The following is a 25,650-nucleotide window of genomic DNA, read 5'->3' on the forward strand; positions in this document are numbered from 1 at the left end:
TATTCAATTACAGTCCTGACTTGTGCCTTGCAGATGGTGAACAGGCTTTGGGAGTCAGGAGGTGAGTTGCTCGCCGCAGGTTTCCTAGACGCTGACCGGATCTTGTAGCTTCAGCATTTATATGATCAGTCCAGTACAGCTTCTGGTCAATGGTAACCCCAGTGTATTGATCGTGGGGGATTCAGCGATGGCAATATCAGTCAATATCAAGTGGGCGATGGTTGGATTCTATTTTCCTGGAAATGCTCATTGTTCAGCAATTCCGTGGCGCATATTACCACTTGTCACAATTCACAAAGTTAAATAATGATATTAATCAATTATCATCAACTCACAACATAAAAAGTTATATTCGCCAATTATGATCCGCACTTAGCTTTACAAAATGTAAATGCAATTCCTTTAAGGGAGGTGGATTTGAGACCAGGAAGAGATCAGCCATGATGACTGAATGGCGGAGGAGGCTCGTGGGCCTGAATTGCCGACTTCCGCTCCTCATTCCTAGATTCGTATGTTTAACATAATCTATTGAGATTAAACTTAATTGAGGTAGCATTGACCATTCTGCCACCAAGAAGTCACATCTTCACCGGAATTCAATGTGAACTGGAATTAAACCACACCAAGGATAATGTGCAGCCACCCAGCAGCCTCTGCGATGTATTGGTCAGTAATCACCTCGTCGTCACAGAATCTCCAGACTGGAGTGTGAGATGATTTTTAAAGTGTCGGTAGAAATGAAACTTCCTGTACCTAATGTGACGTTAATAAATCTTTGAATCCCAGTATGTTATTACACTGTTTTGGAAAGTAATTCAACGTCTGCAGCTGTCCACTGAGTTCCACAGTATTTCTGTCCCAAGTCTGGTGTCTTCATTGATTTGGGCGAGGACATCTTGAGTGACTTATTGTACATGAAATGACATGTGCCATAAATTACAGCCGTCCCTCCTCAATGTAATCATGTTCCCGCTTTCTGTGTTTGAGATGAAGATTCACCATCAGCGGAGAAGAATCACCAGCACTGCAGGAATATCTCCAGTTTCCTCTTAGTGACGTCCATCTGGGGGGTGGAATTCACCTAGAACAGCTTCAGCCACCGAATGCATTACACTGACACAAATTATAATGGACCAGCTTTAATTTGTGAAGTCATCAACGCAAAACTGAGAATGTAGAACCGTATCTTTCAGACCATCTATCCATCCATCCATCAACCCCATTCACTGATTCCACAATCAAAATATTCAGGCATCCAACCAACACCCGACCCGTACATCAAATCAGTAATCCCTTTATCTTTTGGGTGGATGGTGGGGGAGTATTAATGACATTGAACCAGTAATCCAAAGGCCCAGGCTAATTCTGCGGGGACTTGGGTACAAATCCTACCATAGCCGGTGGGGGGATTTGAGTTCAATTAATAAATCGGGAATGCATACTAACTGTGACCATGAAATCCCCTCTGCTTCACCAATGAAGGAAATCTGACATCCCTCCCTGGTCTCACCTACATGTGGCTCCAATCGGACAGCAACATGTCTGACCCTTCAACTCCTTCTGAGCTGGCCCAGCAAACCGCTCAGTTCACCAGCAATTAAGGACAGGGATCACACGGTTATCTTGACAGTGAGTCCCACGTTCCATGGAAGAATACAGGGAAAAATACATAAATATACATGTTTATCTATTACAAAATGTACCCTCTGTCTGATAGTCTGTCTGATAGTCTGCTTGTATTTCTATCAATTATCACAATGCTATGAGATGTGGGAGAGATCCTCCAGCGGGATATTGCTGCTCAGAGGGGTCGGAGAAGCTGGATAATTATCCTTTCCGTAGAGAGGGGAGCAGTTCAAATAGGTTCACAATTTTAAAACATAAAATTATCTCCAGTACTGTTGCTGGGTAGATGTATTTATAAATAGTCCTCATTGACAATGTTAAGAGTTTGAAGTTGGCTTGCAGCCAAGCGGTCAGTACTGAAGAAACAGATATTTGAAAAAAAATCCAGATGTTTCCTGTAAACAACATTGAACTTTCGAGCCTGCCTGACTGCAGGGGGCTGGATTGCTGCCAAATACTGTGTGGGGCAGATTAGCCTGAATATGAATGGATAAAATGGGATTTATCCATTCAAACAATAAATGTTTCAGTCTCACATGAACTAAACTTTTTAAATGGTGATCCATCAAACCAACATATTCAGTGAATGTTCTGTTCACTTTGAGATTAAACACCATCGGAAAATAGTAAACGGACTAACTGCTATTTAATTTACATTGATTCCGAGTAAAGGTCACGCTAGTTATTAAAGTCCGTTTGTTAAGAACCTAATGGAGTGAGAGTGAGTGGTGTTGATGGACCAAGTCCACAAGTCCAATAAGATGAGTGGAATTGTAAAATAAATAAGTTAAATTAAAATAAAATCATAATTCTGCCTTGAACCCGCCGGAATTCCTGGAATATTTTCGGAGTTGTTGACTTCATTTAAACGGGGGCGTCTCTTGAACCCGATTAGCACCGTGTTCTGTACATTTAATTTGTGCTGATTTCCATTGTTTAACAGTCACACTCATTGCTGCCAATGAGTGGAGAAATGACCAGTTCATGACCTGCTTCAGTGGAAGAGAAAACATTTATTCTTGTGATCGTGTTTAATATGCCACAAAGTCCTGATATCCTGTGCTCCCAACACCAGTGAATGTTAGACAGCCGGTGGTCAGTAAAATTAGCGGCAATGATTTGGATGCTGAAGGATAACTTTACTGATCGCCGTGTCTATTCCGATTCATTAACTTCTCTGTCAAAAGCTGATGTGAATTTTCTGTTTCTCTGTCAACTCACTGCTCAATTATCAGGCAAGCGGCTTCTTTTACCGCTAATGTTCACAGGACTGTCTGAGGCTCAGGGGCAGTTCGAGAAATGTAAGCAGAGACATTGTTTAATGTGAGAGTTTCTTCATGCCCCCAGACCTACATTGTTTAAAGATAGCCTTGCACACTTTAAATAGAATCACTTTATTCATTCCCCGTATTTAGTTACAGAAATCGAGAACAATTCTTCTGATCAATTATACGTTATTGTTTTAATTGGATAGAGACCCGGAGCTGTTACAAATCAGACAGGCATCTTAATCCCTGTAACTATAATTTGATATGTTTCTGTTCATCCCCTTATGTTGAAGAGTAGAGATAAAGGGACTGGATTTGCACTGGAATTAACTTTTATTAACAGATGCTCAAACGTAATTTCGACATTAGGATGAGGAGAGACATTACAATGAATCCATTCAGAAAAATAAATATCCCGATACAGATAAATCCCAACTTTTACTAATATCCGATAGTAAATCTCTGAGTCCACCCTGCTGGGGGTGGTGGAAGGTGGGACGTGGATCCAGTCGCCGCCTCCACCAGGGAATCAACAGGCGGCGCCTGGAAACCCGCCCCTTCTGCCGGGTATTTAAATGCCGCTCACTGGGACCCGAATCCAACAGTCCGGGAGCTGGTTTGTTCACTGAGTTCCTGACACAACCATTTCCCCCAAATGACCAGAAGGATGAGGTGGGCCATTTCTCTCAGTTTGTTGCTGACTTTCTTATCCCGTGAGTAGTTTTTATTGTCCAAGTCTCTCACTGTTACTGTCTCAGTGTTAGTCTCTCTCTGGAATGTTCCAGAGTCACCAATCATTTCACCAGCATTAATCCTCGGGCTTTTTGATATATTTTTACAGGCGTCCAGTCGGAGGTTGTGTTGACTCAGCCAGAGGCAGAGAGCGGGCGTCCCGGAGGCTCCCTGAGACTGACCTGTAGAACCAGCGGCTTCGATCTTGGCAGCTACAGCATGCACTGGGTCCGCCAGGTCCCCGGACAGGGGCTGGAGTGGCTGCTTTACTACTATAGTTCATCCAGCAACAACTACGCTCCAGCAATTAAAGATCGATTTACTGCGTCCAAAGACACTTCAAACAACATCTTCTCTTTGGCCATGACGAGCCTGAAGGCCGAAGACACCGCCATCTATTACTGTGCAAGAGAACACAGCGAGAGGAACCAGGGCTGGACCCGCACAAGAACAGCTCGAGAGGGAATTCAGCAACTTACACCTTGACCAAATGTAATATTGATGTTAGTGATCAGAGTCAAAACACAAGCTGCTTCTTACATAACTAACACAGAGAAAATTAAACAGTAAAACCGAACAAACCAATCGATCTAAAAATATTAGCTTTTGTCTGTTGATGTTTTCTGTTAACAGTTTCAGCAAATGCAGACTTGGATATAATCCTCGTTTTATTATTTCTGATACTTGGAGAAAGACTGTATGCATTGGGTTTGATAAACTTCTGCCTAAATTGTAAATTAGATCAGAAGTAATCGTCTATTTGAAGTGAATATTGAGCGGCAGGACTGAACAGAGAGTGGGTTTTTGTGCGGGTGTCTGTCACTGTGACTACAGCGGGGTCACAGTGCTGTGCACAGCGACATCCTCACACAAAAACCTCAGAGAAAGAGTTTGCTCAAATTGGTGATCAAGGCCACAGCAGGATTGCCAACTTAAATGAGGCTTAAATAAAACAAAATATTAGTTTGTGAAAAGATATAAAAATCTTCCACTTTATCTCTGTGGAACGACACGCTAAATGTGCCCAGAGGGTTTAAAAGTGTTCCGATCCTCTTTATAAATGCAATGACCAGGACAAGCTGAAATAACTCACCCATTCGCTCTTGGAAGAGACCGATTTAGTTTTTTGAGTGAACAGTGAAATTAAATCTCTGCATTTTACAGTTAACAGTCTGCCGCAGTATTTGACACGCTGTGTCTCACTGTGATACCTGGCACAGCAGTTACTGTCAATACAAAAAGCCCCTCAGCACTAATTAACTGAGGCTGGGTCAGTTCTCGCTTTTACAATCCAACTTTATTCACAGTGAAGTATTATTTATGTCCAGCTCTGACAAAATGACAATAATTAATATGGAAATCTGTGATAATTCTTCACTCATTAGTTAGTGATTTCAATAACATGTTCATGTGTTACTCATAAAACATTAGGGTCATTTCTGAACAGCAAGCGATATCCACAAATGCAATTCTAATTTAATGAAAATTTACCGTGACTTTACCTTGTCTCTGGTTTGTGAATATTTAAAATAATGGTGGATTTTTGTCTATTTTGTGCAGGTGCGGTTATTGTACGGAGCTGCCCAGGGAATGTGACACTGTGACTATCTCGACTACTGGGGACAGGGGACCATGGTGACGGTGACTGCAGGTAAGAACCATTCCATTATTTATGAACTGTTTTACTTGAGTCTTTTTAAAATTTATTTATTTCTACTTTAACTATGCATTCATTCACTGAATTGCGGGTTTGCTGGATTCTGCATTGAGATTGTGTTGCAATGTTTCATGTGATTCTGCTGAAAAAGGAATTAGAGATGCTGCTGAGGGATTCAGTCCCTGCATGTTGTGATTTGATGTTTATTTGCTGAGGATACTGTGGCCGGGTTACTTTAAATACCTCACGCCTGTTAAACAGTTTGGAGAATCTACAATGTTTAATCTCGGTGACATCTGGTGGCTGCAGGTTTTACCGCCTCCTGCACAAGTATTAGAAATCTACCCAATATACACAAACTATGCTAAAGTTTCTGTGTTAATTTATTGAACACTTCCCGCTTATTGACAATGCTAATGATATTCTTCCATTTTTCTGTTTGTTTTAATTGTGCATTCACTTGCTGAAGGCGGATTTGGTGGGTTCTAGATATACATTTTCTTGAAATGCTGTTTGATTCTGTTGAAAGTGTTTGTAGAATTGAGCTGATTCTCCATGAGACGAGTTTCAGCCCCTCGGTGATGTAATTTGGTGTATTTCTGCTGAGGAGATTGTGTCTGGGTGATTTTGAATGAATAAAATTTGTGAAACGGTTCTGGCGTGTCTATATTCTTTAAACTCGGTGATATTGAGCGTTTCCATGTTTTGTAATTGAATGAAAATAAGACACGTGTTTGAAACTGCCTGGCACACGATTGTGGGTGGAAAACAGTCAGGATTTTAGAGTGTTTTTTGAAAGTGATGATTGCAGATTAAACTTAGCCACAGTTTAAAATGCTCTTTCCGAACATAATTTGTTACTGAAATCACAGCCAGGCTTTTCTTCAATGTTCCATCTTGGTGGGATTGATGGATGCAGCTTTTATCTCTCCTGTCAACTGTTTAAATGCGTTTGAAATATGGTCCAACATGAATAAAAGATGGTAAAGTTTCAAAAATATTTTGGACATACCCCACATCCTCACAATGATATTACTGTTGTTGTGTATTTCTATTTAGTTTGATAATTCATACATTTGGTGTCGAACTGGTTTGCTGGATTCGATATTCAGATGTTTTTGAAATGTTACATTTGATTCTGTTGAATGTAGAATTGAGCTGCTTCTCAATGAAACGGGTTCAGTCCTTACGGTGAGTTTTGGTGTTTTGCTGCTGAGGAGATGGTGTGTCTGGGTGACTTTGAATAAGTACAATTTGTGAAGCGGTTTTCTGTTTCTACGTTGTTTCTGCATTGTTCGAACTGGGTGACATTGAGCAGTTACACGTTTTCTGGTTAAATGTAAAAAGATTTGCTCGTTTGAATCTCCTTGAAACACAATTGTGGGGAGTAAACGTGGCCGGTTTCGAAAATAAAGAAAGGAATTAAAGATTTGATAGACATTTTTAAATTTTACCTAATGATTACTGATTAAACTAAACCATGGCGTCATTAAGAACGCAATTCGTTAGTGCAGTCTGAAACTATTTAATTAAAACATTTTCAAATTTGTGAGTAAAATTAATATAACTTAAACAATTATATTGCGGTATTATCACCATATTATCCAAATATGTTTTCATATTAAAATCATTAATCATCAATCTCCTTCCACAATTCTGGTGTGAGCACACCATTAGCATGACCGGAAAAGTTTCTCGGCTGGGAATATTTTGTGATTATTTATGAAAGTGTTTTAATAATAACATACTGATTCTACAGCACTGTTCAGTTACACAAGATATATTTGAATTAATTTTTATTTATCTGATTACGTTTGCAGTTACTTAAATAGGAGTTTTATTTTGCAGTTTGGCAATTTATGTATCCGGTTATTGTATTAATTATGTGCAGCAGCAAAAATATTATCTCTTCAACGTCATTTGTAGTTGTCTCTAACCTAATCATAGAGTTTTCTCAGAGGTGGAAGTCGCTGACAGTGCAGGAATTGTTCTTATGATTTTATTTAAATTGTAGAAATGCTCAGACTTCACAGTGCTGGAGCTTGAGAAGTAAATGCTTGAAATTCAAAGAGATTAATTTCATTACAAAAGGAGAATATTAGCTTTGCAAAAAATAATAACATCCTGTCTCGCAGAGCTGTGCTGTACACAATATAACATTATAGAAATAAAACAAATTATACAATCGAAGAATAGATTATATCTGAGCCTCAAGCTTATTTCTTCTTAACTCGTAAATTGAACAAGAACATTTCTCCATCATTTTCTCACTATGTTTCAGGGCTGTGGAGGATCTGACTGAATTGTTTTCATTAAGTTTTGCACTGATTAATTTGGATCTCCTTTTCTGAAGCAATATTTTCAATAATAAAGTTAATCGAATTGCCTGAATGATTAAATCTCAGAAACACTTTTATTGATCACAAACTACCAAGGACTTTATTGTTTTATATATATATATATAGTTTCGAGTTACAACAGTTTATCAATTAGGGAATACCGCTTTAACAAACAGATGAGATATTACACATGTCTGAATTATTCCATCCGATAATTTGAAGTATAATATTTAATTAAATCCAAATTATTTATCAAATTTCAAGCAGGAGCAGGTTTTGAATTACAGAGAACCATGTTTTATTATTTATATTATAGAGTACAAATCAGCTGACAGGTCAACTAATTGACAATTGGCAATAACTTGCAATGCGACATTAGTACTAACTAGTTCAACATAAATTAACTGCTACAATTGAGGAGCATACTGGCGTGTGATATCAAAGCTATTGGAGAATGTTTAATTGTACTGAAAATAATTTAGAAAACAATACATTTATTTGCTCCAGTTGATGAGGTGGCCCGCCTCCATTGTTTTGTTGATTGTATTTAATTAAGACATTGGATAAAATCAGGTAATCAGTTTCCAATGTGAATGTTTCCTGGTTTGTTTATTTCTTATCAAACACTGGATCTCTGTCACAGACATTAAACTTCCCTCAATCTGTTGTATTTAATGTGTTCATTCTCAGTGAAATTACATTTTGCCCAGTTCAGACAGACAGGAGAAATAGCTGAAAGGCGAAGGGAGTTTGAAATTAGTATTAGTTTAATTTCAAAGAGGTTATTGAATTTCTTTTGTTGTAAGTTGACCATTTATCAATTAGAATCAAGCAGTTTGAATGATTCGTTCCCCTGTGTTTCAGAGTGAAATTTGACACACTAGGTACGCTCTCATCCGCACACTCTTTCTCCCTCACACACTCCCTCTCTCCCAGAAACCCGGACTATTCCTCAAACACACAGACACTCTCTCTCACAGAGACTCTCACATACACAATAGCTCTTCAAAAACACACAGTCCCTCTCACACACACACTCGGTCACACACGCACTGCCTCACACACTCATTCTCTTACATACTCTCTGTCTCCAACTTTCTCTCTCTCCAACTCTCCCTCACACACCAACAGACGGTCACTCGCTCTCTCACATACACAGGCACATTATCCCTCTCTCTCTTTCACAGAAAATCTGCCTCTCTCACCTCTCTCACACACTCTCTCTTACACGTTTTACCAATCTCACTCACATACACAATCATTCACAGACACACACTCTCACACACATGCACTCTCGCACACATTATCTCTTGCACACACGCTCGTTCACACACATGCCCTGTCACACACATCTCTCCAACACAAAAACGTTCTCTCACATACAGGCTCTCTCACACATCCGCTCTCTCACACATACACTCTCTCACACATACACTCTCTCTGACATGCATGGTCTCTCGCAGGCATGCTCTCTCATGCTCTCTCACACACATGCTCTCACACACACGCTCTCTCACACACACACGCTCTCTCACACACATGGCCTCTCGCACACACATACTCTCTTGTACGCCTGCTCTCTCACACATATATCCTCTCTTGCATACATGCTCTCTCATACACATGCGCTCTGATACTCACACTCTCTCGCACACTCTCTCACTCACTTGCTCACTCACACTCATGCTCGTTTACACACATGCTCTCTCACGCACATGCTTTCTCACACACTTGCTCTGTTGCACACATGCTCTCACACCCATGTACTCTCCTACACATGCTTTCTCACACACACGCTCTCAATCACATATCTCTCACACTCATGCTCTCTTGCACACACGCTCCCTGACACACATGCCCTCTCACTCACATGCTCTCTCATACACTTGCTCTCTCACATACACACTCTCTCATACACTCACTCTCCACACTCATGCTCTCACACACACACTCTCACACACACGCTCACACCCACACACACTCTCTCATTCTTTCTTGCACACACACGCTCTGACACACCTCATGGTCTCTCTCGTACTCATGATTTCTCGCACACATCCTCCCTCACACATGCTGTCTCGCAGTCATGCTCTCTCACACACATGTTCTTTTGCACACATGCTGTCTCATGCACACGTTCTCTCACACACATGCTCTCTCACACATATGCTCTCTTGCACACATGCTCTCTCACACATATGGTCTGTTACACACTCACACACACGTGTTCTCACACACATGATCTCTCGCACACATGCTCTCTCACATACATGCTGTCTCACTCACATGCTTTGGTGCATACATGCTCTCTCATACACATGCTCTCTTGTGAAAGCACTCTTTCACACACATGCCCTCTCACACACATAATTTTGCGCATGCAGTCTCTCTCCTGTGCACACTATTTTGCTCCTCACACACACACACATCCTGTTGCTCGCACAAATACACACAATCGCGCTCTCACACACAGATATTCTCTCACACACAGATACTCTCTCGCACACACACTCACACGTGTACTCTCTCTCTCCCACTCTCTTGATCCATCTCTCGCAGAAACACACACACTCATTCACACGCAAGCATGCAGACACATGCATACACACAGTCACGGGCTCTCACATACCCAAATTCTCCCTCAGACACACACACACACTCAGACACGCACACACTTTCAGATACACAGGTGAGAGCGACTGATCTAACATCAATAATAATAATCATTATTATTGTCACAAGTAGGCTTACATTAACACTGCAATGAAGTTACTGTGAAAAGCCCCCAGTCACCACACTCTGGCGCCTGTTCGGGTACACAGAGGGAGAATTCGGAATATCCAAACCACCTAACAGGTCGATTTTCGGGACTTGTGGGAGGAAACCGGATCACCCGGATAAAATCCACGCAGACTCCGGGGAGAATGTGCAGACTCCGCACAGGCAATGACCCAAGTGGGAATCGATCCCGGGTCCCTGGTTCTGTGAAGCAACAGGGTTAACCACTGTGCTGCCGTGCCGCCAAATCAAGGCAGCATTGAAACGTGAGACGTCAAGCAGCCCAACCAAAGAATGAATGGATGGGAATCAGGGGAAGAATCCCCGCTGGTTGGAGTCACAACCAGCACCAAGGTGGATGGATTCCATTGCTGGAGGCCAATCAGCTCAGTTCCAGGACATCACTGCGAGACTTCTTCAGGGCAGTGTCCCAGGTCCAACCATCTTCAGCTTGTTCATCAATGACCTTCTTTCCATCATCAGGTCTGAACAGGGGTTGTTGGCAGATGATTGCACCATGCTCAGCACAATTTGCAACTGTGCAGTCACTAAATAAACCTGTAAATAAAGCAACACGGAGGCTCTATCCGGTTCTGGCTGACAAGTGGTAAGTAACAGTCTAGTAACCCAATTGAAGGCAATGCTCACCTCCAGTAAGAACTGATCTAACCACCGCCCCTTAACATTCACTGGCATTACCATCAGTGAATCCTCACTAACAACCTCCTGGTGATTAACATGGACCAGAAAGTGATCTGGGCGAGTCATAGAAATTTTGAGGCCAGAAGAACAGATCAAAGGTGAAAAACCCATCTTCTGACTCCCCAAAGCCTGTCGACTGTCTAAAGATCCGCTGCAGAAGCTCATCGTGTCTCCGTAGGCAGCATTTTCCAAACCGATGACAGCGGCCATTTGGACAAGGACAATAGACACATGGGAACATCACCAACTGGAAGGTCCCCTCCTCACCATTCACCATCATGACTATGTAATATATCTCCGTTCCTGCACTGCCGCTGGTTCAACATCATGTATCGGACTCGGGGAAACACCACATGGACTGCAATGGTTAAAGAAGGAAGCTCAGCACCTTCTCAAAGTCAATGAGGGATGGGAGATAAATGCTGGCCGAGCCTACATCACAAGAATGAATAAACACAACACACTCTCTCTGACACAATATGACAAGACTTTTACGGGCACAAAAATCCCATTTGCAAAATGAAAATCCGTTAAGTCGCAGGAATGTTCATTGTCCCAGTTCTAAATTGTTTTCTCACTCAACTTTTTTCAGCACCACGCACTCACCCACTCTAACTCATCAACCCTAAATCACACATCCTCACTCACTCATCCTCTTTCTGCAAAGTGCATTCACCCACTCTAACACATCAACCCTCACTCACACACCCTCACTCACCCTTTCACACACACACCCTCATTCACACACCCTCACTCACACACCCTCACTCACTCACACCCTCACTCACACACCCTCTCACACACACCCTCACTCACTCACACCCTCACTCACACACCCTCACTCACACACCCTCACTCACACACCCTCACTCACTCACACCCTCACTCACACACCCTCACTCACACACCCTCACTCACTCACACCCTCACTCACACACCCTCACTCACACACCCTCACTCACACACCCTCTCACACACACCCTCACTCACTCACACCCTCACTCACACACCCTCACTCACACGCCCTCACTCACACACCCTTGCATATACACCCTCACTCACACACCCTCACTCACTCACCCTCACTCACACACCCTCACTCACACACCCTCACTCACACACCCACACTCACACACCCTCACTCACACACCCTCACTCACACAGCCTCACTCACACAGCCTCACTCACACACCCTCACTCACACACCCTCACTCACACACCTTCACTCACACACCCTCACTCACACACCCTCGCTCACACACCCTCACTCACACACCCTCACTCACACACCCTCACTCACACACCCACACACACACACCCTCACTCACACACCCTCACTCACACAGCCTCACTCACACACCCTCACTCACACACCCTCACTCACACACCCTCACTCACACACCCTCACTCACACACCCACACACACACACCCTCACTCACACACCTTCACTCACTCACCCTCACTCACACACCCTCACTCACACACCCTCACTCACACACCCACACACACACACCCTCACTCACACACCCTCACTCACACACCCTCACTGACACAACCTCACTCACACAACCTCACTCACACAACCTCACTCACACAAACTCACTCACACAACCTCACTCACACACACACCCTCACACAACCTCACACACACACCCTCACTCACAAACCCTCGCTCACACACCCTCACTCACACACCCTCATACACCCACACTCACATACCCTCACTCACACACCCTCTCTCACACACCCTCTCTCACACACACCGTCACTCACACACCCTCACTCACACACCCTCTCACACACCCTCACTTACACATCCTCTCACACACTCTCACTCACACACCCTCACTCACACACCCTCACTCACACACCCTCGCTCACACACCCTCACTCACACACCCACACACACACACCCTCACTCACACACCCTCAATCATACACTCACACTCACACACCCTCACTCACACACCCTCACTCACACACCCTCATTCACACACCCTCATTCACACACACTCACTCACACACCCTCTCACACACCCACTCACTCTCATACCCTCACTCTCATACCCTCACTCACACACCCTCACTCACACACCCTCACTCACACACCCTCACTCATACACCCGCAGTCACACCCCCTCACTCACACACCCTCATACACCCTCACTAACCCACCCTCTCACACACACATTCACACACACACCGTCTCAGACCCTCACTCACACACACTCTCACACACCCTCACTCACATACCCTCTCACACAACCTCACTCGCACGCCCTCACTTACACCCTCATTCACACGCCCTCACTCACACACCCTCACTCACACACCCTCACTCACACACCCTCACTCACACACCCTCACTCACACAACCTCACTCACACAACCTCACTCACACAAACTCACTCACACAACCTCACTCACACACACACCCTCACACAACCTCACACACACACCCTCACTCACAAACCCTCGCTCACACACCCTCACTCACACACCCTCATACACCCACACTCACATACCCTCACTCACACACCCTCTCTCACACACCCTCTCTCACACACCCTCTCTCACACACACCGTCACTCACACACCCTCACTCACACACCCTCTCACACACCCTCACTTACACATCCTCTCACACACCCTCACTCACACACCCTCACTCACACACCCTCACTCACACACCCTCTCACACACACAAACTCACACACACTCTTACACACCCTCTCACACACACACACACTCACAGCTCCCACTCTCCCACCCGCACACACCCTCACTCACCCACCCACATTCATTCGCCCTCACTCATACACCCTCACTCACACACCCTCATTCACATACCCTCATACACCCACACTCACACACCCTCACTCACACACCCTCACTCACACACCCTCTCACACACACCGTCACTCACACACCGTCACTCTCATACCCTCACTCACACAACCCTCACTCTCTCATCCTCACTCACACGCCAAACTTACACCCTCAATCACACGCCCTCACTCACACACCCTCGCGCACACACCCTCACTCACACACCTTCACTCACACACCTTCACTCACACACCTTCACTCACACACCCTCACTCAAACAACCTCACTCAAACAACCTCACTCAAACAACCTCACTCACACACCCTCACACACACACCCTCATTCACACACCACCTCATTCACACACCCTCACTCACATACCCTCACTCACACACCCTCACTCACACACCCTCGCGCACACACCCTCACTCACACACCTTCACTCACACACCTTCACTCACACACCCTCACTCAAACAACCTCACTCAAACAACCTCACTCAAACAACCTCACTCACACACCCTCACACACACACCCTCACACACACACCCTCATTCACACACCACCTCATTCGCACACCCTCACTCACATACCCTCACTCACATACCTTCACTCACCCACCCTCACTCACACACCCTCAAACACACGCCCTCACTCACACACCCTCACTCACACAACCTCACTCACACACCCTCATTCACACACATTCACTCACACACCGTCACTCACACACCCTCACTCTCATACCCTCACTCACACACCCTCACTCACACACCCTCACTCACACACCCTCACTCACACACCCTCTCACACACACACTCTCATAGATCTCACTCACTCAACCACCCACATTCATTCACCCTCACTCAAAGTCTCACTCACACACCCTCACTCACACACCATCACTCTCATGCCCTCACTCACACAACCCTCACTCACACAACCTCACTCACACGCCCTCACTTACACCCTCATTCACACACCATCACTCACACGCCCTCACTCACACACCCTTGCATATACACCCTCACTCAAACCCTCACTCACACACACCCTCACAAACACACCCTCACTCACACCCTCACTCACACACCCTCACTCTCACACCCTCACTCACACACTCTCAATCACACACCCTCACTCACACGCCCTCACTCACACAACCTGACTCACACACCCTCACACACACACCCTCACACACACACACTCACTCTCACAACCTCACTCATACACCCTCATTCACACACCGTCACTAACACACCCTCACTCACACACCCTCACTCACACACCCTCACTCACACACCCTCATTCACACACCCTCACTCACACACCCTCACACACACACCCTCACACACACCCTCACTCATACACCTGCAGTCACACACGTCCTCATACACCCTCACTAACCCACACTTTCACACACACATTCACACACACCGTCTCACTCCCTCACTCACACACCCTCGCTCACACGCCCTCACTCACACACCCTCACTCACACACCCTCACTCACACACCCTCACTCACACACCCTCACTCACATACACTCACTCACAGACCCTCACTCACAGACCCTCACTCACACACCCTCACTCACACACCCTCACTCACACACCCTCACTCACACACACTCACTCACACACCCTCACTCACACACCCTCACACACAAACCCTCACTCACACACCCTCACTCACACACCCTCACTCACATACCCTCACTCACACACCCTCACTCACACACCCTCTCACACACACCCTCACTCACACACCCTCTCACACACACCCTCACTCACACACCCTCACTCACACACCCTCACTCACACACCCTCATTCACCCTCACACACACCCTCATTCACCCACACTCACACACACACCCTCACTCACTCACCCACACTCACACGCCATCACTCACACGCCCTCACACACGCACCCTTACTCACACACCCTCACTCACACGCCCTCACTCACACACCCTCACTCACACACCCTCACACACACACCCTCACACACACACCCTCACTCACACACCCTCACTCACTCACCCTCACTCTCACACCCTCACTCTCACACCCTCACTCACACACCCTCACTCACACACCCTCACTCACACACCCTCACTCACATACCCTCACTCACACACTCTCACACACACACCCTCACTCACACACCCTCACTCACACACCCTCACTCACACACCCTCACTCACACACCCTCACTCACATACACTCACTCACAGACCCTCACTCACACACCCTCACTCACACACCCTCACTCACACACCCTCACTCACACACACTCACTCACACACCCTCACTCACACACCCTCACTCACACACCCTCACACACACACCCTCACTCACACACCCTCACTCACACACCCTCACTCACATACCCTCACTCACACACCCTCACTCACACACCCTCTCACACACACCCTCACTCACACACCCTCTCACACACACCCTCACTCACACACCCTCACTCACATACCCTCACTCACACACTCTCACACACACACCCTCACTCACACACCCTCACTCACATACACTCACTCACAGACCCTCACTCACAGACCCTCACTCACACACCCTCACTCACACACCCTCACTCACACACCCTCACTCACACACACTCACTCACACACCCTCACTCACACACCCTCACACACACACCCTCACTCACACACCCTCACTCACACACCCTCACTCACATACCCTCACTCACACACCCTCACTCACACACCCTCTCACACACACCCTCACTCACACACCCTCACTCACACCCCCTCACTCACACACCCTCACTCACATACCCTCACTCACACACTCTCACACACACACCCTCACTCACACACCCTCACTCACACACCCTCACTCACACACCCTCACTCACATACACTCACTCACAGACCCTCACTCACAGACCCTCACTCACACACCCTCACTCACACACCCTCACTCACACACCCTCACTCACACACACTCACTCACACACCCTCACTCACACACCCTCACACACACACCCTCACTCACACACCCTCACTCACACACCCTCACTCACATACCCTCACTCACACACCCTCACTCACACACCCTCACACACACTCTCTCACACACCCTCACACACACACCCTCACTCACACACCCTCACTCACTCACCCTCACTCACACACCCTCACTCACACACCCTCACTCACACACCCTCACTCACACACCCTCACTCACACACCCTCACTCACACACCCTCACTCACACACCCTCACTCACTCACCCTCACTCACACACCCTCACTCACACACCCTCACTCACACACCCTCACTCTCACACACTCACTCACACACCCTCACTCACTCACACACCCTCACTCACTCACACACACTCACTCACACACCCTCACTCACTCACACACCCTCACTCTCACACACTCACTCACACACCCTCACTCACACACTCTCACTCACACACCCTCACTCACACACACTCACTCACACACCCTCACTCACTCACACACCCTCACTCACACACACTCACTCACACACCCTCACTCACTCACACACCCTCACTCACACACCCTCACTCACACACCCTCACTCACACACCCTCACACACACTCACTCACACACCCTCACTCACACACACTCACTCACACACCCTCACTCACATACACTCACTCACACACCCTCACTCACTCACACACCCTCACTCACACACACTTACTCACACACCCTCACTCACACACACTCACTCACACACCCTCACTCACACACCCTCACTCACACACCCTCACTCACACACCCTCACTCACACAGCTCACTCACTGACCCTCACTCACACACACCCTCACTGGACTGGTACGTACAGAGCTCAGTTAGCTGGATTGTGACGTACACAGCTCAGTTAGCTGGATTGTGACGTACACAGCTCAGTTAGCTGAATTGTGAGGTACACAGCTCAGTTAGCTGGATTGAGACGTACACAGCTCAGTTAGCTGGATTGTGACATACACAGCTCAGTTAGCTGGATTGTGACGTACACAGCTCAGTTAGCTGGATTGTGACGTACACAGCTCAGTTAGCTGGATTGTGACGTACCCAGCTCAGTTAGCTGGATTGTGACGTACACAGCTCAGTTAGCTGGATTGTGACGTACACAGCTCAGTTAGCTGGATTGTGACGTACACAGCTCAGTTAGCTGGATTGTGTCGTACACAGCTCAGTTAGCTGGATTGTGACGTACACAGCTCAGTTAGCTGGATTGTGATGTACACAGCTCAGTTAGCTGGATTGTGACGTACACAGCTCAGTTAGCTGGATTGTGGCGTACACAGCTCAGTTAGCTGGATTGTGACGTACACAGCTCAGTTAGCTGGATTGTGACGTACACAGCTCAGTTAGCTGGATTGTGACGTACACAGCTCAGTGAGCTGGATTGTGACGTACACAGCTCAGTTAGCTGGATTGTGACGTACACAGCTCAGTTAGCTGGATTGTGACGTACACAGCTCAGTTAGCTGGATTGTGATGTACACAGCTCAGTTAGCTGGATTGTGACGTACACAGCTCAGTGAGCTAGATTGTGACGTACACAGCTCAGTTAGCTGGATTGTGACGTACACAGCTCAGTTAGCTGGATTGTGACGTACACAGCTCAGTTAGCTGGATTGTGACGTACACAGCTCAGTTAGCTGGATTGTGACGTACACAGCTCAGTTAGCTGGATTGTGACGTACACAGCTCAGTTAGCTGGATTGTGACGTACACAGCTCAGTTAGCTGGATTGTGATGTACACAGCTCAGTTAGCTGGATTGTGATGTACACAGCTCAGTTAGCTGATTGTGACGTACACAGCTCAGTTAGCTGGATTGTGACGTACACAGCTCAGTTAGCTGGATTGTGACGTACACAGCTCAGTTAGCTGGATTGTGACGTACAGAGCTCAGTTAGCTGATTGTGACGTACACGGCTCAGTTAGCTGGATTGTGACGTACACAGCTCAGTTAGTTGGATTGTGACGTACACAGCTCAGTTAGCTGGATTGTGACGTACACAGCTCAGTTAGCTGGATTGTGACGTACACAGCTCAGATAGCTGGATTGTGACGTACACAGCTCAGTTAGCTGGATTGTGACGTACACAGCTCAGATAGCTGGATTGTGACGTACACAGCTCAGTTAGCTGGATTGTGACGTACACAGCTCAGTTAGCTGGATTGTGATGTACACAGCTCAGTTAGCTGGATTGTGACGTACACAGCTCAGTTAGCTGGATTGTGACGTACACAGCTCAGCTAGCTGGATTGTGACGTACATAGCTCAGTTAGCTGGATTGTGACGTACATAGCTCAGTTAGCTGGATTGTGATGTACACAGCTCAGTTAGCTGATTGTGACGTACACAGCTCAGTTAGCTGGATTGTGATGTACACAGCTCAGTTAGCTGGATTGTGACGTACACAGCTCAGTTAGCTGGATTGTGACGTACACAGCTCAGTTAGCTGGATTGTGACGTACACAGCTCAGTTAGCTGGATTGTGACGTACACAGCTCAGTGAGCTGGATTGTGACGTACACAGCTCAGTTAGCTGGGCGGCTGGTTCGTGATGGAAAGCGACCCCAACAGCGCGGGTTCAATTGCTGTATCGGCTGAGGTTCTCATGAAGACCACCATTCTCAAACTTGCCCCTCATCTGAGATGTGCTGACCCTCAGGTCAAATCACCACAAGTCAGCTCTGAAAAGGAGAGCAGTCTCTGTGATTATGGCGACATTTACATTTTATTTTACATGATGGCTGAAATAATGGGGAAAACCCTCTGCTCCTCTCATTCAATTCAATGAAAGTTACATCATTCAGGTGGCATCAAAATGCTATTTTTTGTCATGTGATAGAGATGGAGAGAGAGATGTGAGTTTCTATTGAGGGGCCATAGAGATGGTGATCCCCAAATGATAGACGCTGAAATGTGGATGTAACGTTTAATGAGAAAATATTCGGATAAACGCATGGTCACATTTTGAAGTGCTTGTTAACTTATACATCACAAATAACAGAGTCTAACTTGTTGAATGGACCATTCTCCCCCAGCGACACCGTCTCCGCCCACTCTCTACAGCCTGGTCTCCTGTCAGCAACACAACAGTGACGGCTCCGTGACCTTCGGCTGTTTGGCGATGGACTACTCCCCAGAAATCACCAGCCTTACCTGGAAGAAAGATGGGCAGCTGATCACCACTGGAGTTAAGAAATACCCGTCAGTGAGAAACAAGAAGGGAACCTACACCCTGAGCAGTCAGTTAACCATCACCGAGTCAGAGGGGGGATGCAGCGAAATCAGCTGTGAGGTTCGACACAGCGGCTCAGACAAGAGCATTGGAATGGAATGTAAGTGTTGTGGAATCTGTGAGAAACAGACGCTTTGATTACTTTATTTACATCTTTGGTCATAACACATTTATGGTTCTCTGCATAGTTCTGATTCCTGCGAGAAATAGTGACCACAGAGAAACTGTTAAAATACAATTAGTAATTTTATTGATTACATCTTCTTCAAGAAATGTCTAACTTGTGTTTCTTGAAGGTGGAGTCAACACTCCAAATGTTCTCCTCACCGTGAGTTCCAATGAAGAAATCTCAAGACAGAAATTTGCAACCATGGTCTGTTCAATCAACGATTTCCATCCAAAGTCAATGACGGTGAAGTGGCTGAAGAATGGACAAGCCATGGGTTCAGGATTTGTCACCTCGCCCCCCTGTGAAGTGAACGGGAACTTCTCGGCGAGCAGTCGGCTGACAGTCTCCGCTGGGGAATGGTTCAGCAAAGCGGTCTATACCTGCCAGGTCACTCATCAAGAGGTCACACAAAGTCAAAATATCACTGCGTCTGGTAAGAGACACAAACAGAGGAAACAATAAATCATCCTGCACTCTGATGTTAATCCAAATCAGGAATTTACTGAAGTTAGTGTAAAGCACAGAACAACTTCTAATTTACTGCCATGTAGTTTGTGTTTCATTCTGATGTAAGAGCTGCATGAGGGTTGCTTATCATTCACGATTTTATGAATATAGAAATAAATTTATCCCTATAATTTGAAGTAATTTAGTGAGTGAGGTGAATGAATGAAATGAAAATCGCTTATTGTCACAAGTAGGCTTCAAATGAAGTTACTGTGAAAAGCCCTTGGTCGCCACATTCCGGCGCCTGTTCGGGGAGGCTGGTATGGGAATTGGACCCGCGCTGGTGGCCTGTCTTGGTCTGCTTTAAAAGCCAGCGATTTAGCCCCGTGCTAAACCAGCCCCTGGTGGACTTGATACCAGCTTTATCCTGAGACGGCTGATTATATTTGAGAGTCAGTGGGTGTCTCAAACACTTAACTGATAACAGCTCCGGGGGAAAGCGTTGGAAAGTTCATCCAACCTATTTATGGATCAGCCTCCAGTACTTCGTTCCTGAGATCAGGAATGGAATACTTACATTGGGAATGCTGAAATACTGATTCGTTCGAACGATATCAGGGCTGACTGTATTTCACAATGAGAATAGTTTTCACAAACCAAACTGATTTTCCATTGCGTATAGAAGATTAAAGGCGGTCTTTAGAGGTTGATGTTTCGAAGTTGATTCATTCCCATTTAGAGTTCAGGCTGAATCCTGCTGTCCTGATTCTGAAGATCAAACTTGGGTTGATTTCCACTTTTTTCATTCGCAGATCCTTCCCTTTGCACTGATGCCTCAGTAACAATACTGCCACCACAAATAGAACAGGTCTTATTGGAGGCGACAGTAACCTTAACCTGCGTCATTTCGAATGCTCCTTATGGAGTCAACGTGTCCTGGAGTGAAGCGAAGAAGCCGCTGAAATCAGAGATTGCCGACCAGCCTGGGGCAGATACTGAAAGCGTGGTCAGCAAATTAAACATCTCGACACAAGCCTGGCTGAGTGGTGCTGTGTTTGACTGTGTGGCGAGCCATCAGGACCTGCCAACTCCTTTAAGAATTTCAATCCACAAAAAAATAGGTGGGTGGAGAGATTGAAGCAATAAGTGAGTCATTGTGTCTATTTCTAGTGTCAGTGCAGCGGTCAGTATTTAGCATTCAGGGTATTTATGGTCCATTCTGATTGGGAATTCCACTAACTAAATACTCTGGGCGATTAGCGTTTAAGGGGGAAATTGATATGCAGATGAACGAACAATGAATTGAAAGCAGTGATATTGGGTTTAGATGGAGCGAGACCATAGACCACAAGACTGAGGAACAGACGTTGGCCATTGGGCCCATCAACACCGGTCCAGCCTGCAGTGAGGTCATGACTGATCTGATGTGATAACCTTCAATTCCTCTTTCCCAACTTATCCCCATATCTCTTGACGCATTCACAGATTTAAAGTATGTCTCCCTCAACCTTGAACATACTGAACAACCCAGAATCTACAGCCCCCCGGGTTAAATAATTCCACAGCTTCCCTACTCTCTGAGAGAGGAAATTCCACCTCATCTCTGTCTGAAATGGGCGAACCCTCACTTTGTGATCATGCACGCTGGTCCTAGACGCTCCCACTGGGGAAAACAACCCCTCAGCGTCTATCCTAAGGAGCTCCCTGAGAATCTTTCATGTCTCAATTAGGTGGCCTTCATTCCTCTAAACTCCAATAAGTACAGCCCAGCCTACTTAACCTCAGCTCATAAGAAAATCCCTCCATACTCGGGATCAACCACGTGATCCTTCTCTGGACTGCCTTCAAAACCAATCTGTCTTCCTTAGATAAGGGCGCCGAGACTGTTCAAAGTATACCAGGTGCAGTCTAACTAATGCCTTGTATAGTTTTAGCCAGACTTCCCCATGTTTATATTCTATTCCCTTTGAAATGAATGTCAACATTCAATTTGTCTCCATATTACCTGCAGAACTTGCTTTGTGTGGTTTTTGCACGGGGGCCCCCAATTCCCCCGTTACTTCAGAATTCTACAGTCTTTCTCCATCTGAATAATATTCCGTTATGTACTTCCTCCTACCAAAGTGTCTAACCTCACATTCTCTGTCCCTCTGTGTATTTTCTGTGATCCTCACCACTTGCCTTTCTACCTATTTTTTGTCATCTGCAAACGTGGGAATAGTACATTCATTTATTAAACACAGTTTTGAAATCCATGTATATTACTCCTATTGGCCCCCCTCTCTCTCGCCTTCTCGTTATCACCTCAAATAAGGGCAATAAATTTGTCAGGTAATGATTCCCCCTTCACGAGGCCGCGCTGACTCTGTTGATTATATTGAGTATTTCTAAATGCTGAGCGATTGGATCCGTTATAATGGACTCGAACCGTTTCCCACTGACAGATGTTAAGGTCACTGGCCTATCGTTACCTGTTTTTGACACCCTCCCCTTTTGAATAAGGGTGTTACATTGGCAGTTTTCCAATCCTCTTGGGGTAAGGTGGGAGGAGCTTGGAGTGGAGTTTATACACCAGCACAGAACAGGCGGGCCGAATGGTCCGTTCCCCTGCTATCCACATTCTGAAACTTTCGAATCCAATATGTAAATTCTCAGGGAAAAGGCTTGTGTCCACCTCTGCTCCGAGCTCGGAAACCGGACAGATCCCAAAGTGGAAAATGGAAACCTTTAAAATCCAACACAAAACACATTTCTCTCACATCCAACCCGCGGTTCCATTGTCTCCAGAATTCCCCATTTTATTGACATTTATTGTACATTTTCTGCAGATCCCAATCCGCGGGAACCGTCCGTCTCTGTCCTCCTGCCCTCGGCTGAAGACGTCTCCGCTCAGAGATTCGTCTCTCTCAGCTGCTTAGTGAGAGGTTTCTCCCCCCGAGAGATCTTCGTCAAGTGGACCGTCAATGACAAGCCGGTGAATGCCGGGAACTACAAGAACACCGAGGTGATGGCGGAGAACGGCAATAGCTCCTTCTTCATGTACAGCCTGTTATCCATTGCAGCGGAGGAGTGGGCCAGCGGCGCTTCTTACTCCTGTGTGGTGGGACATGAAGCCATCCCCTTGAAGATCATCAACAGAACGGTTGATAAATCCAGCGGTAAACCCAGTTTTGTGAACATTTCCCTCGCTCTGATGGACACCGTTAATTCATGTCAATGAGAATCTATCAATTGCATTTCGAACTAAATAAAAAAATTAAAAAGGTTTTTTTCCTCCAATTGTGATTTAAATGTACAGCCGCTTAATTAATGGAGCTTCCACTTTGCTGATATTAGATCTGTTCAATGAGACCCGGATTTCTACAGGTCTCAGCCCCAAGTCTCATACAACCAGAGCTCCCAGCTCAGATACACCCTGGGTTGGAGACAGAGTAAAATTCATTCATTGCAGGATTCACAAAATATATTCATTGACTTTCTTCCCGCTGAGGAGAAATCGGACACTTTCCCATTTCAGACAGACAAACACATCACATTTAGATCTCGGTGTTCCTGCTTCTCCCATTGCCCATCCCTTTAAAATTGATGTCAGCTTAAAATTGCTGCATCACACCCACTGGGAACTGAATTGATAATCAAACAGAAACAAGGACCAACAATCACCCATCACGGAGAGGGGAAAGAGAAATTGTTAATCCATTATATCTCCACCTTTCCTACAAAATCAGGAGGAGCCCCTAGTTAATCCACTGTCCCCTCACCTCCCCAACAGAGACAGGAGGAGGCGCATTAGTTAATGCACACTACTGCCACTTCCTCAAAACAGAGAGGAAGGGGCATCAATTAATCCACTGCAACCACACTTCCCAAAACAGAGAGGGGGAGGGGTTATAGTTAATCCACTGCACTGCACCCCTACTTCTCCAACAGAGTGTGGAATGGACGTTAGCTAATGCCCTGCACCCCAACTCCCTAACAAAGAGGAAGGGACTTAGTGAACCCACTATACCCCTCACTTCCACACCAAAGCATGGGGGGCAGTAGTTAATCCAGTGTATCACAACGCCCCAACAAATAGTGCGAGAGGAGCATTAATTAACCCTGTACCCCCATTTTCCCACCAAAGAGCTGGGGCATTAGTTAATTCACTGTACAGCCGCTTCCAACAAAGAGAGGGGGAGGGCCTAAATAAATGCACTGTCCGCCCACTTCCCCAACAGAGAGAGGGGGATGGGCAATATAAACCCATTTTACCTCCACTTTCCCGACCAAAAGAGGAGGAAGGTGATGAGTGAACTCTCTGTATCTCCACCTCCTCAGCAGGGGGAACCCAAAGAGAATTTGTTCAGCTGGCCAGAGAGGGAGAGACTATTAAATCACTATCCACCTACTCCCCAAGCAGGGAATTTGGGAGTGGATGTGTCTCTACACTAAGGACTCAGTTACTGACATTACAAGACGGCTTGTAGCTTACTGGCTGAAGATTTTAAAAGCCCATCATGCTAAAGATGTTCTTAAACTATCTATGCACGCAACAAATTTTTGTTTAGCACCCTTGTTCCTCTTATCCATATGCAACAACTGATTTCCCAAAATCCAAATCCAGATGGTGATTAAATTCTGCCTGGGTTTTCGCTGTTCTCTCCTGAGACACTTCCTTGTATTTTTGCATTCGGTCAATGATGTCAGCTTGCAACTCACAGAAAACACATTTATAAGCAGAAAGTTCAACATATTCTACATCGGTACCAATAATACCCACAACTGGCAAAGCTACAGGCAGCTGATACAAATACACAGACAGATAAAGACACAAACACTAA

At 45.8% G+C, this 25,650-nt stretch overlaps 1 protein-coding gene and 1 gene segment (V, D, J or C); one reads left to right on the plus strand and one right to left on the minus strand.

The window, feature by feature from the left end:
• LOC140418828 (uncharacterized) overlaps positions 1–25,650 on the minus strand; it is a 178,025-nt gene that overhangs the window by 60,010 nt on the left and 92,365 nt on the right. The gene's annotated exons all lie outside the window — the stretch shown is intronic.
• LOC140418824 (Ig heavy chain C region-like) lies at positions 5,198–24,106 on the plus strand. The segment is given in 5 exon segments: positions 5,198–5,277; positions 20,015–20,311; positions 20,508–20,813; positions 21,640–21,948; positions 23,656–24,106. Coding segments are annotated over 5 exon segments (1,323 nt in total).

The sequence above is a fragment of the Scyliorhinus torazame genome, chromosome 5, assembly GCF_047496885.1.
Source record: "Scyliorhinus torazame isolate Kashiwa2021f chromosome 5, sScyTor2.1, whole genome shotgun sequence".
Classification (NCBI taxonomy): domain Eukaryota; kingdom Metazoa; phylum Chordata; class Chondrichthyes; order Carcharhiniformes; family Scyliorhinidae; genus Scyliorhinus; species Scyliorhinus torazame.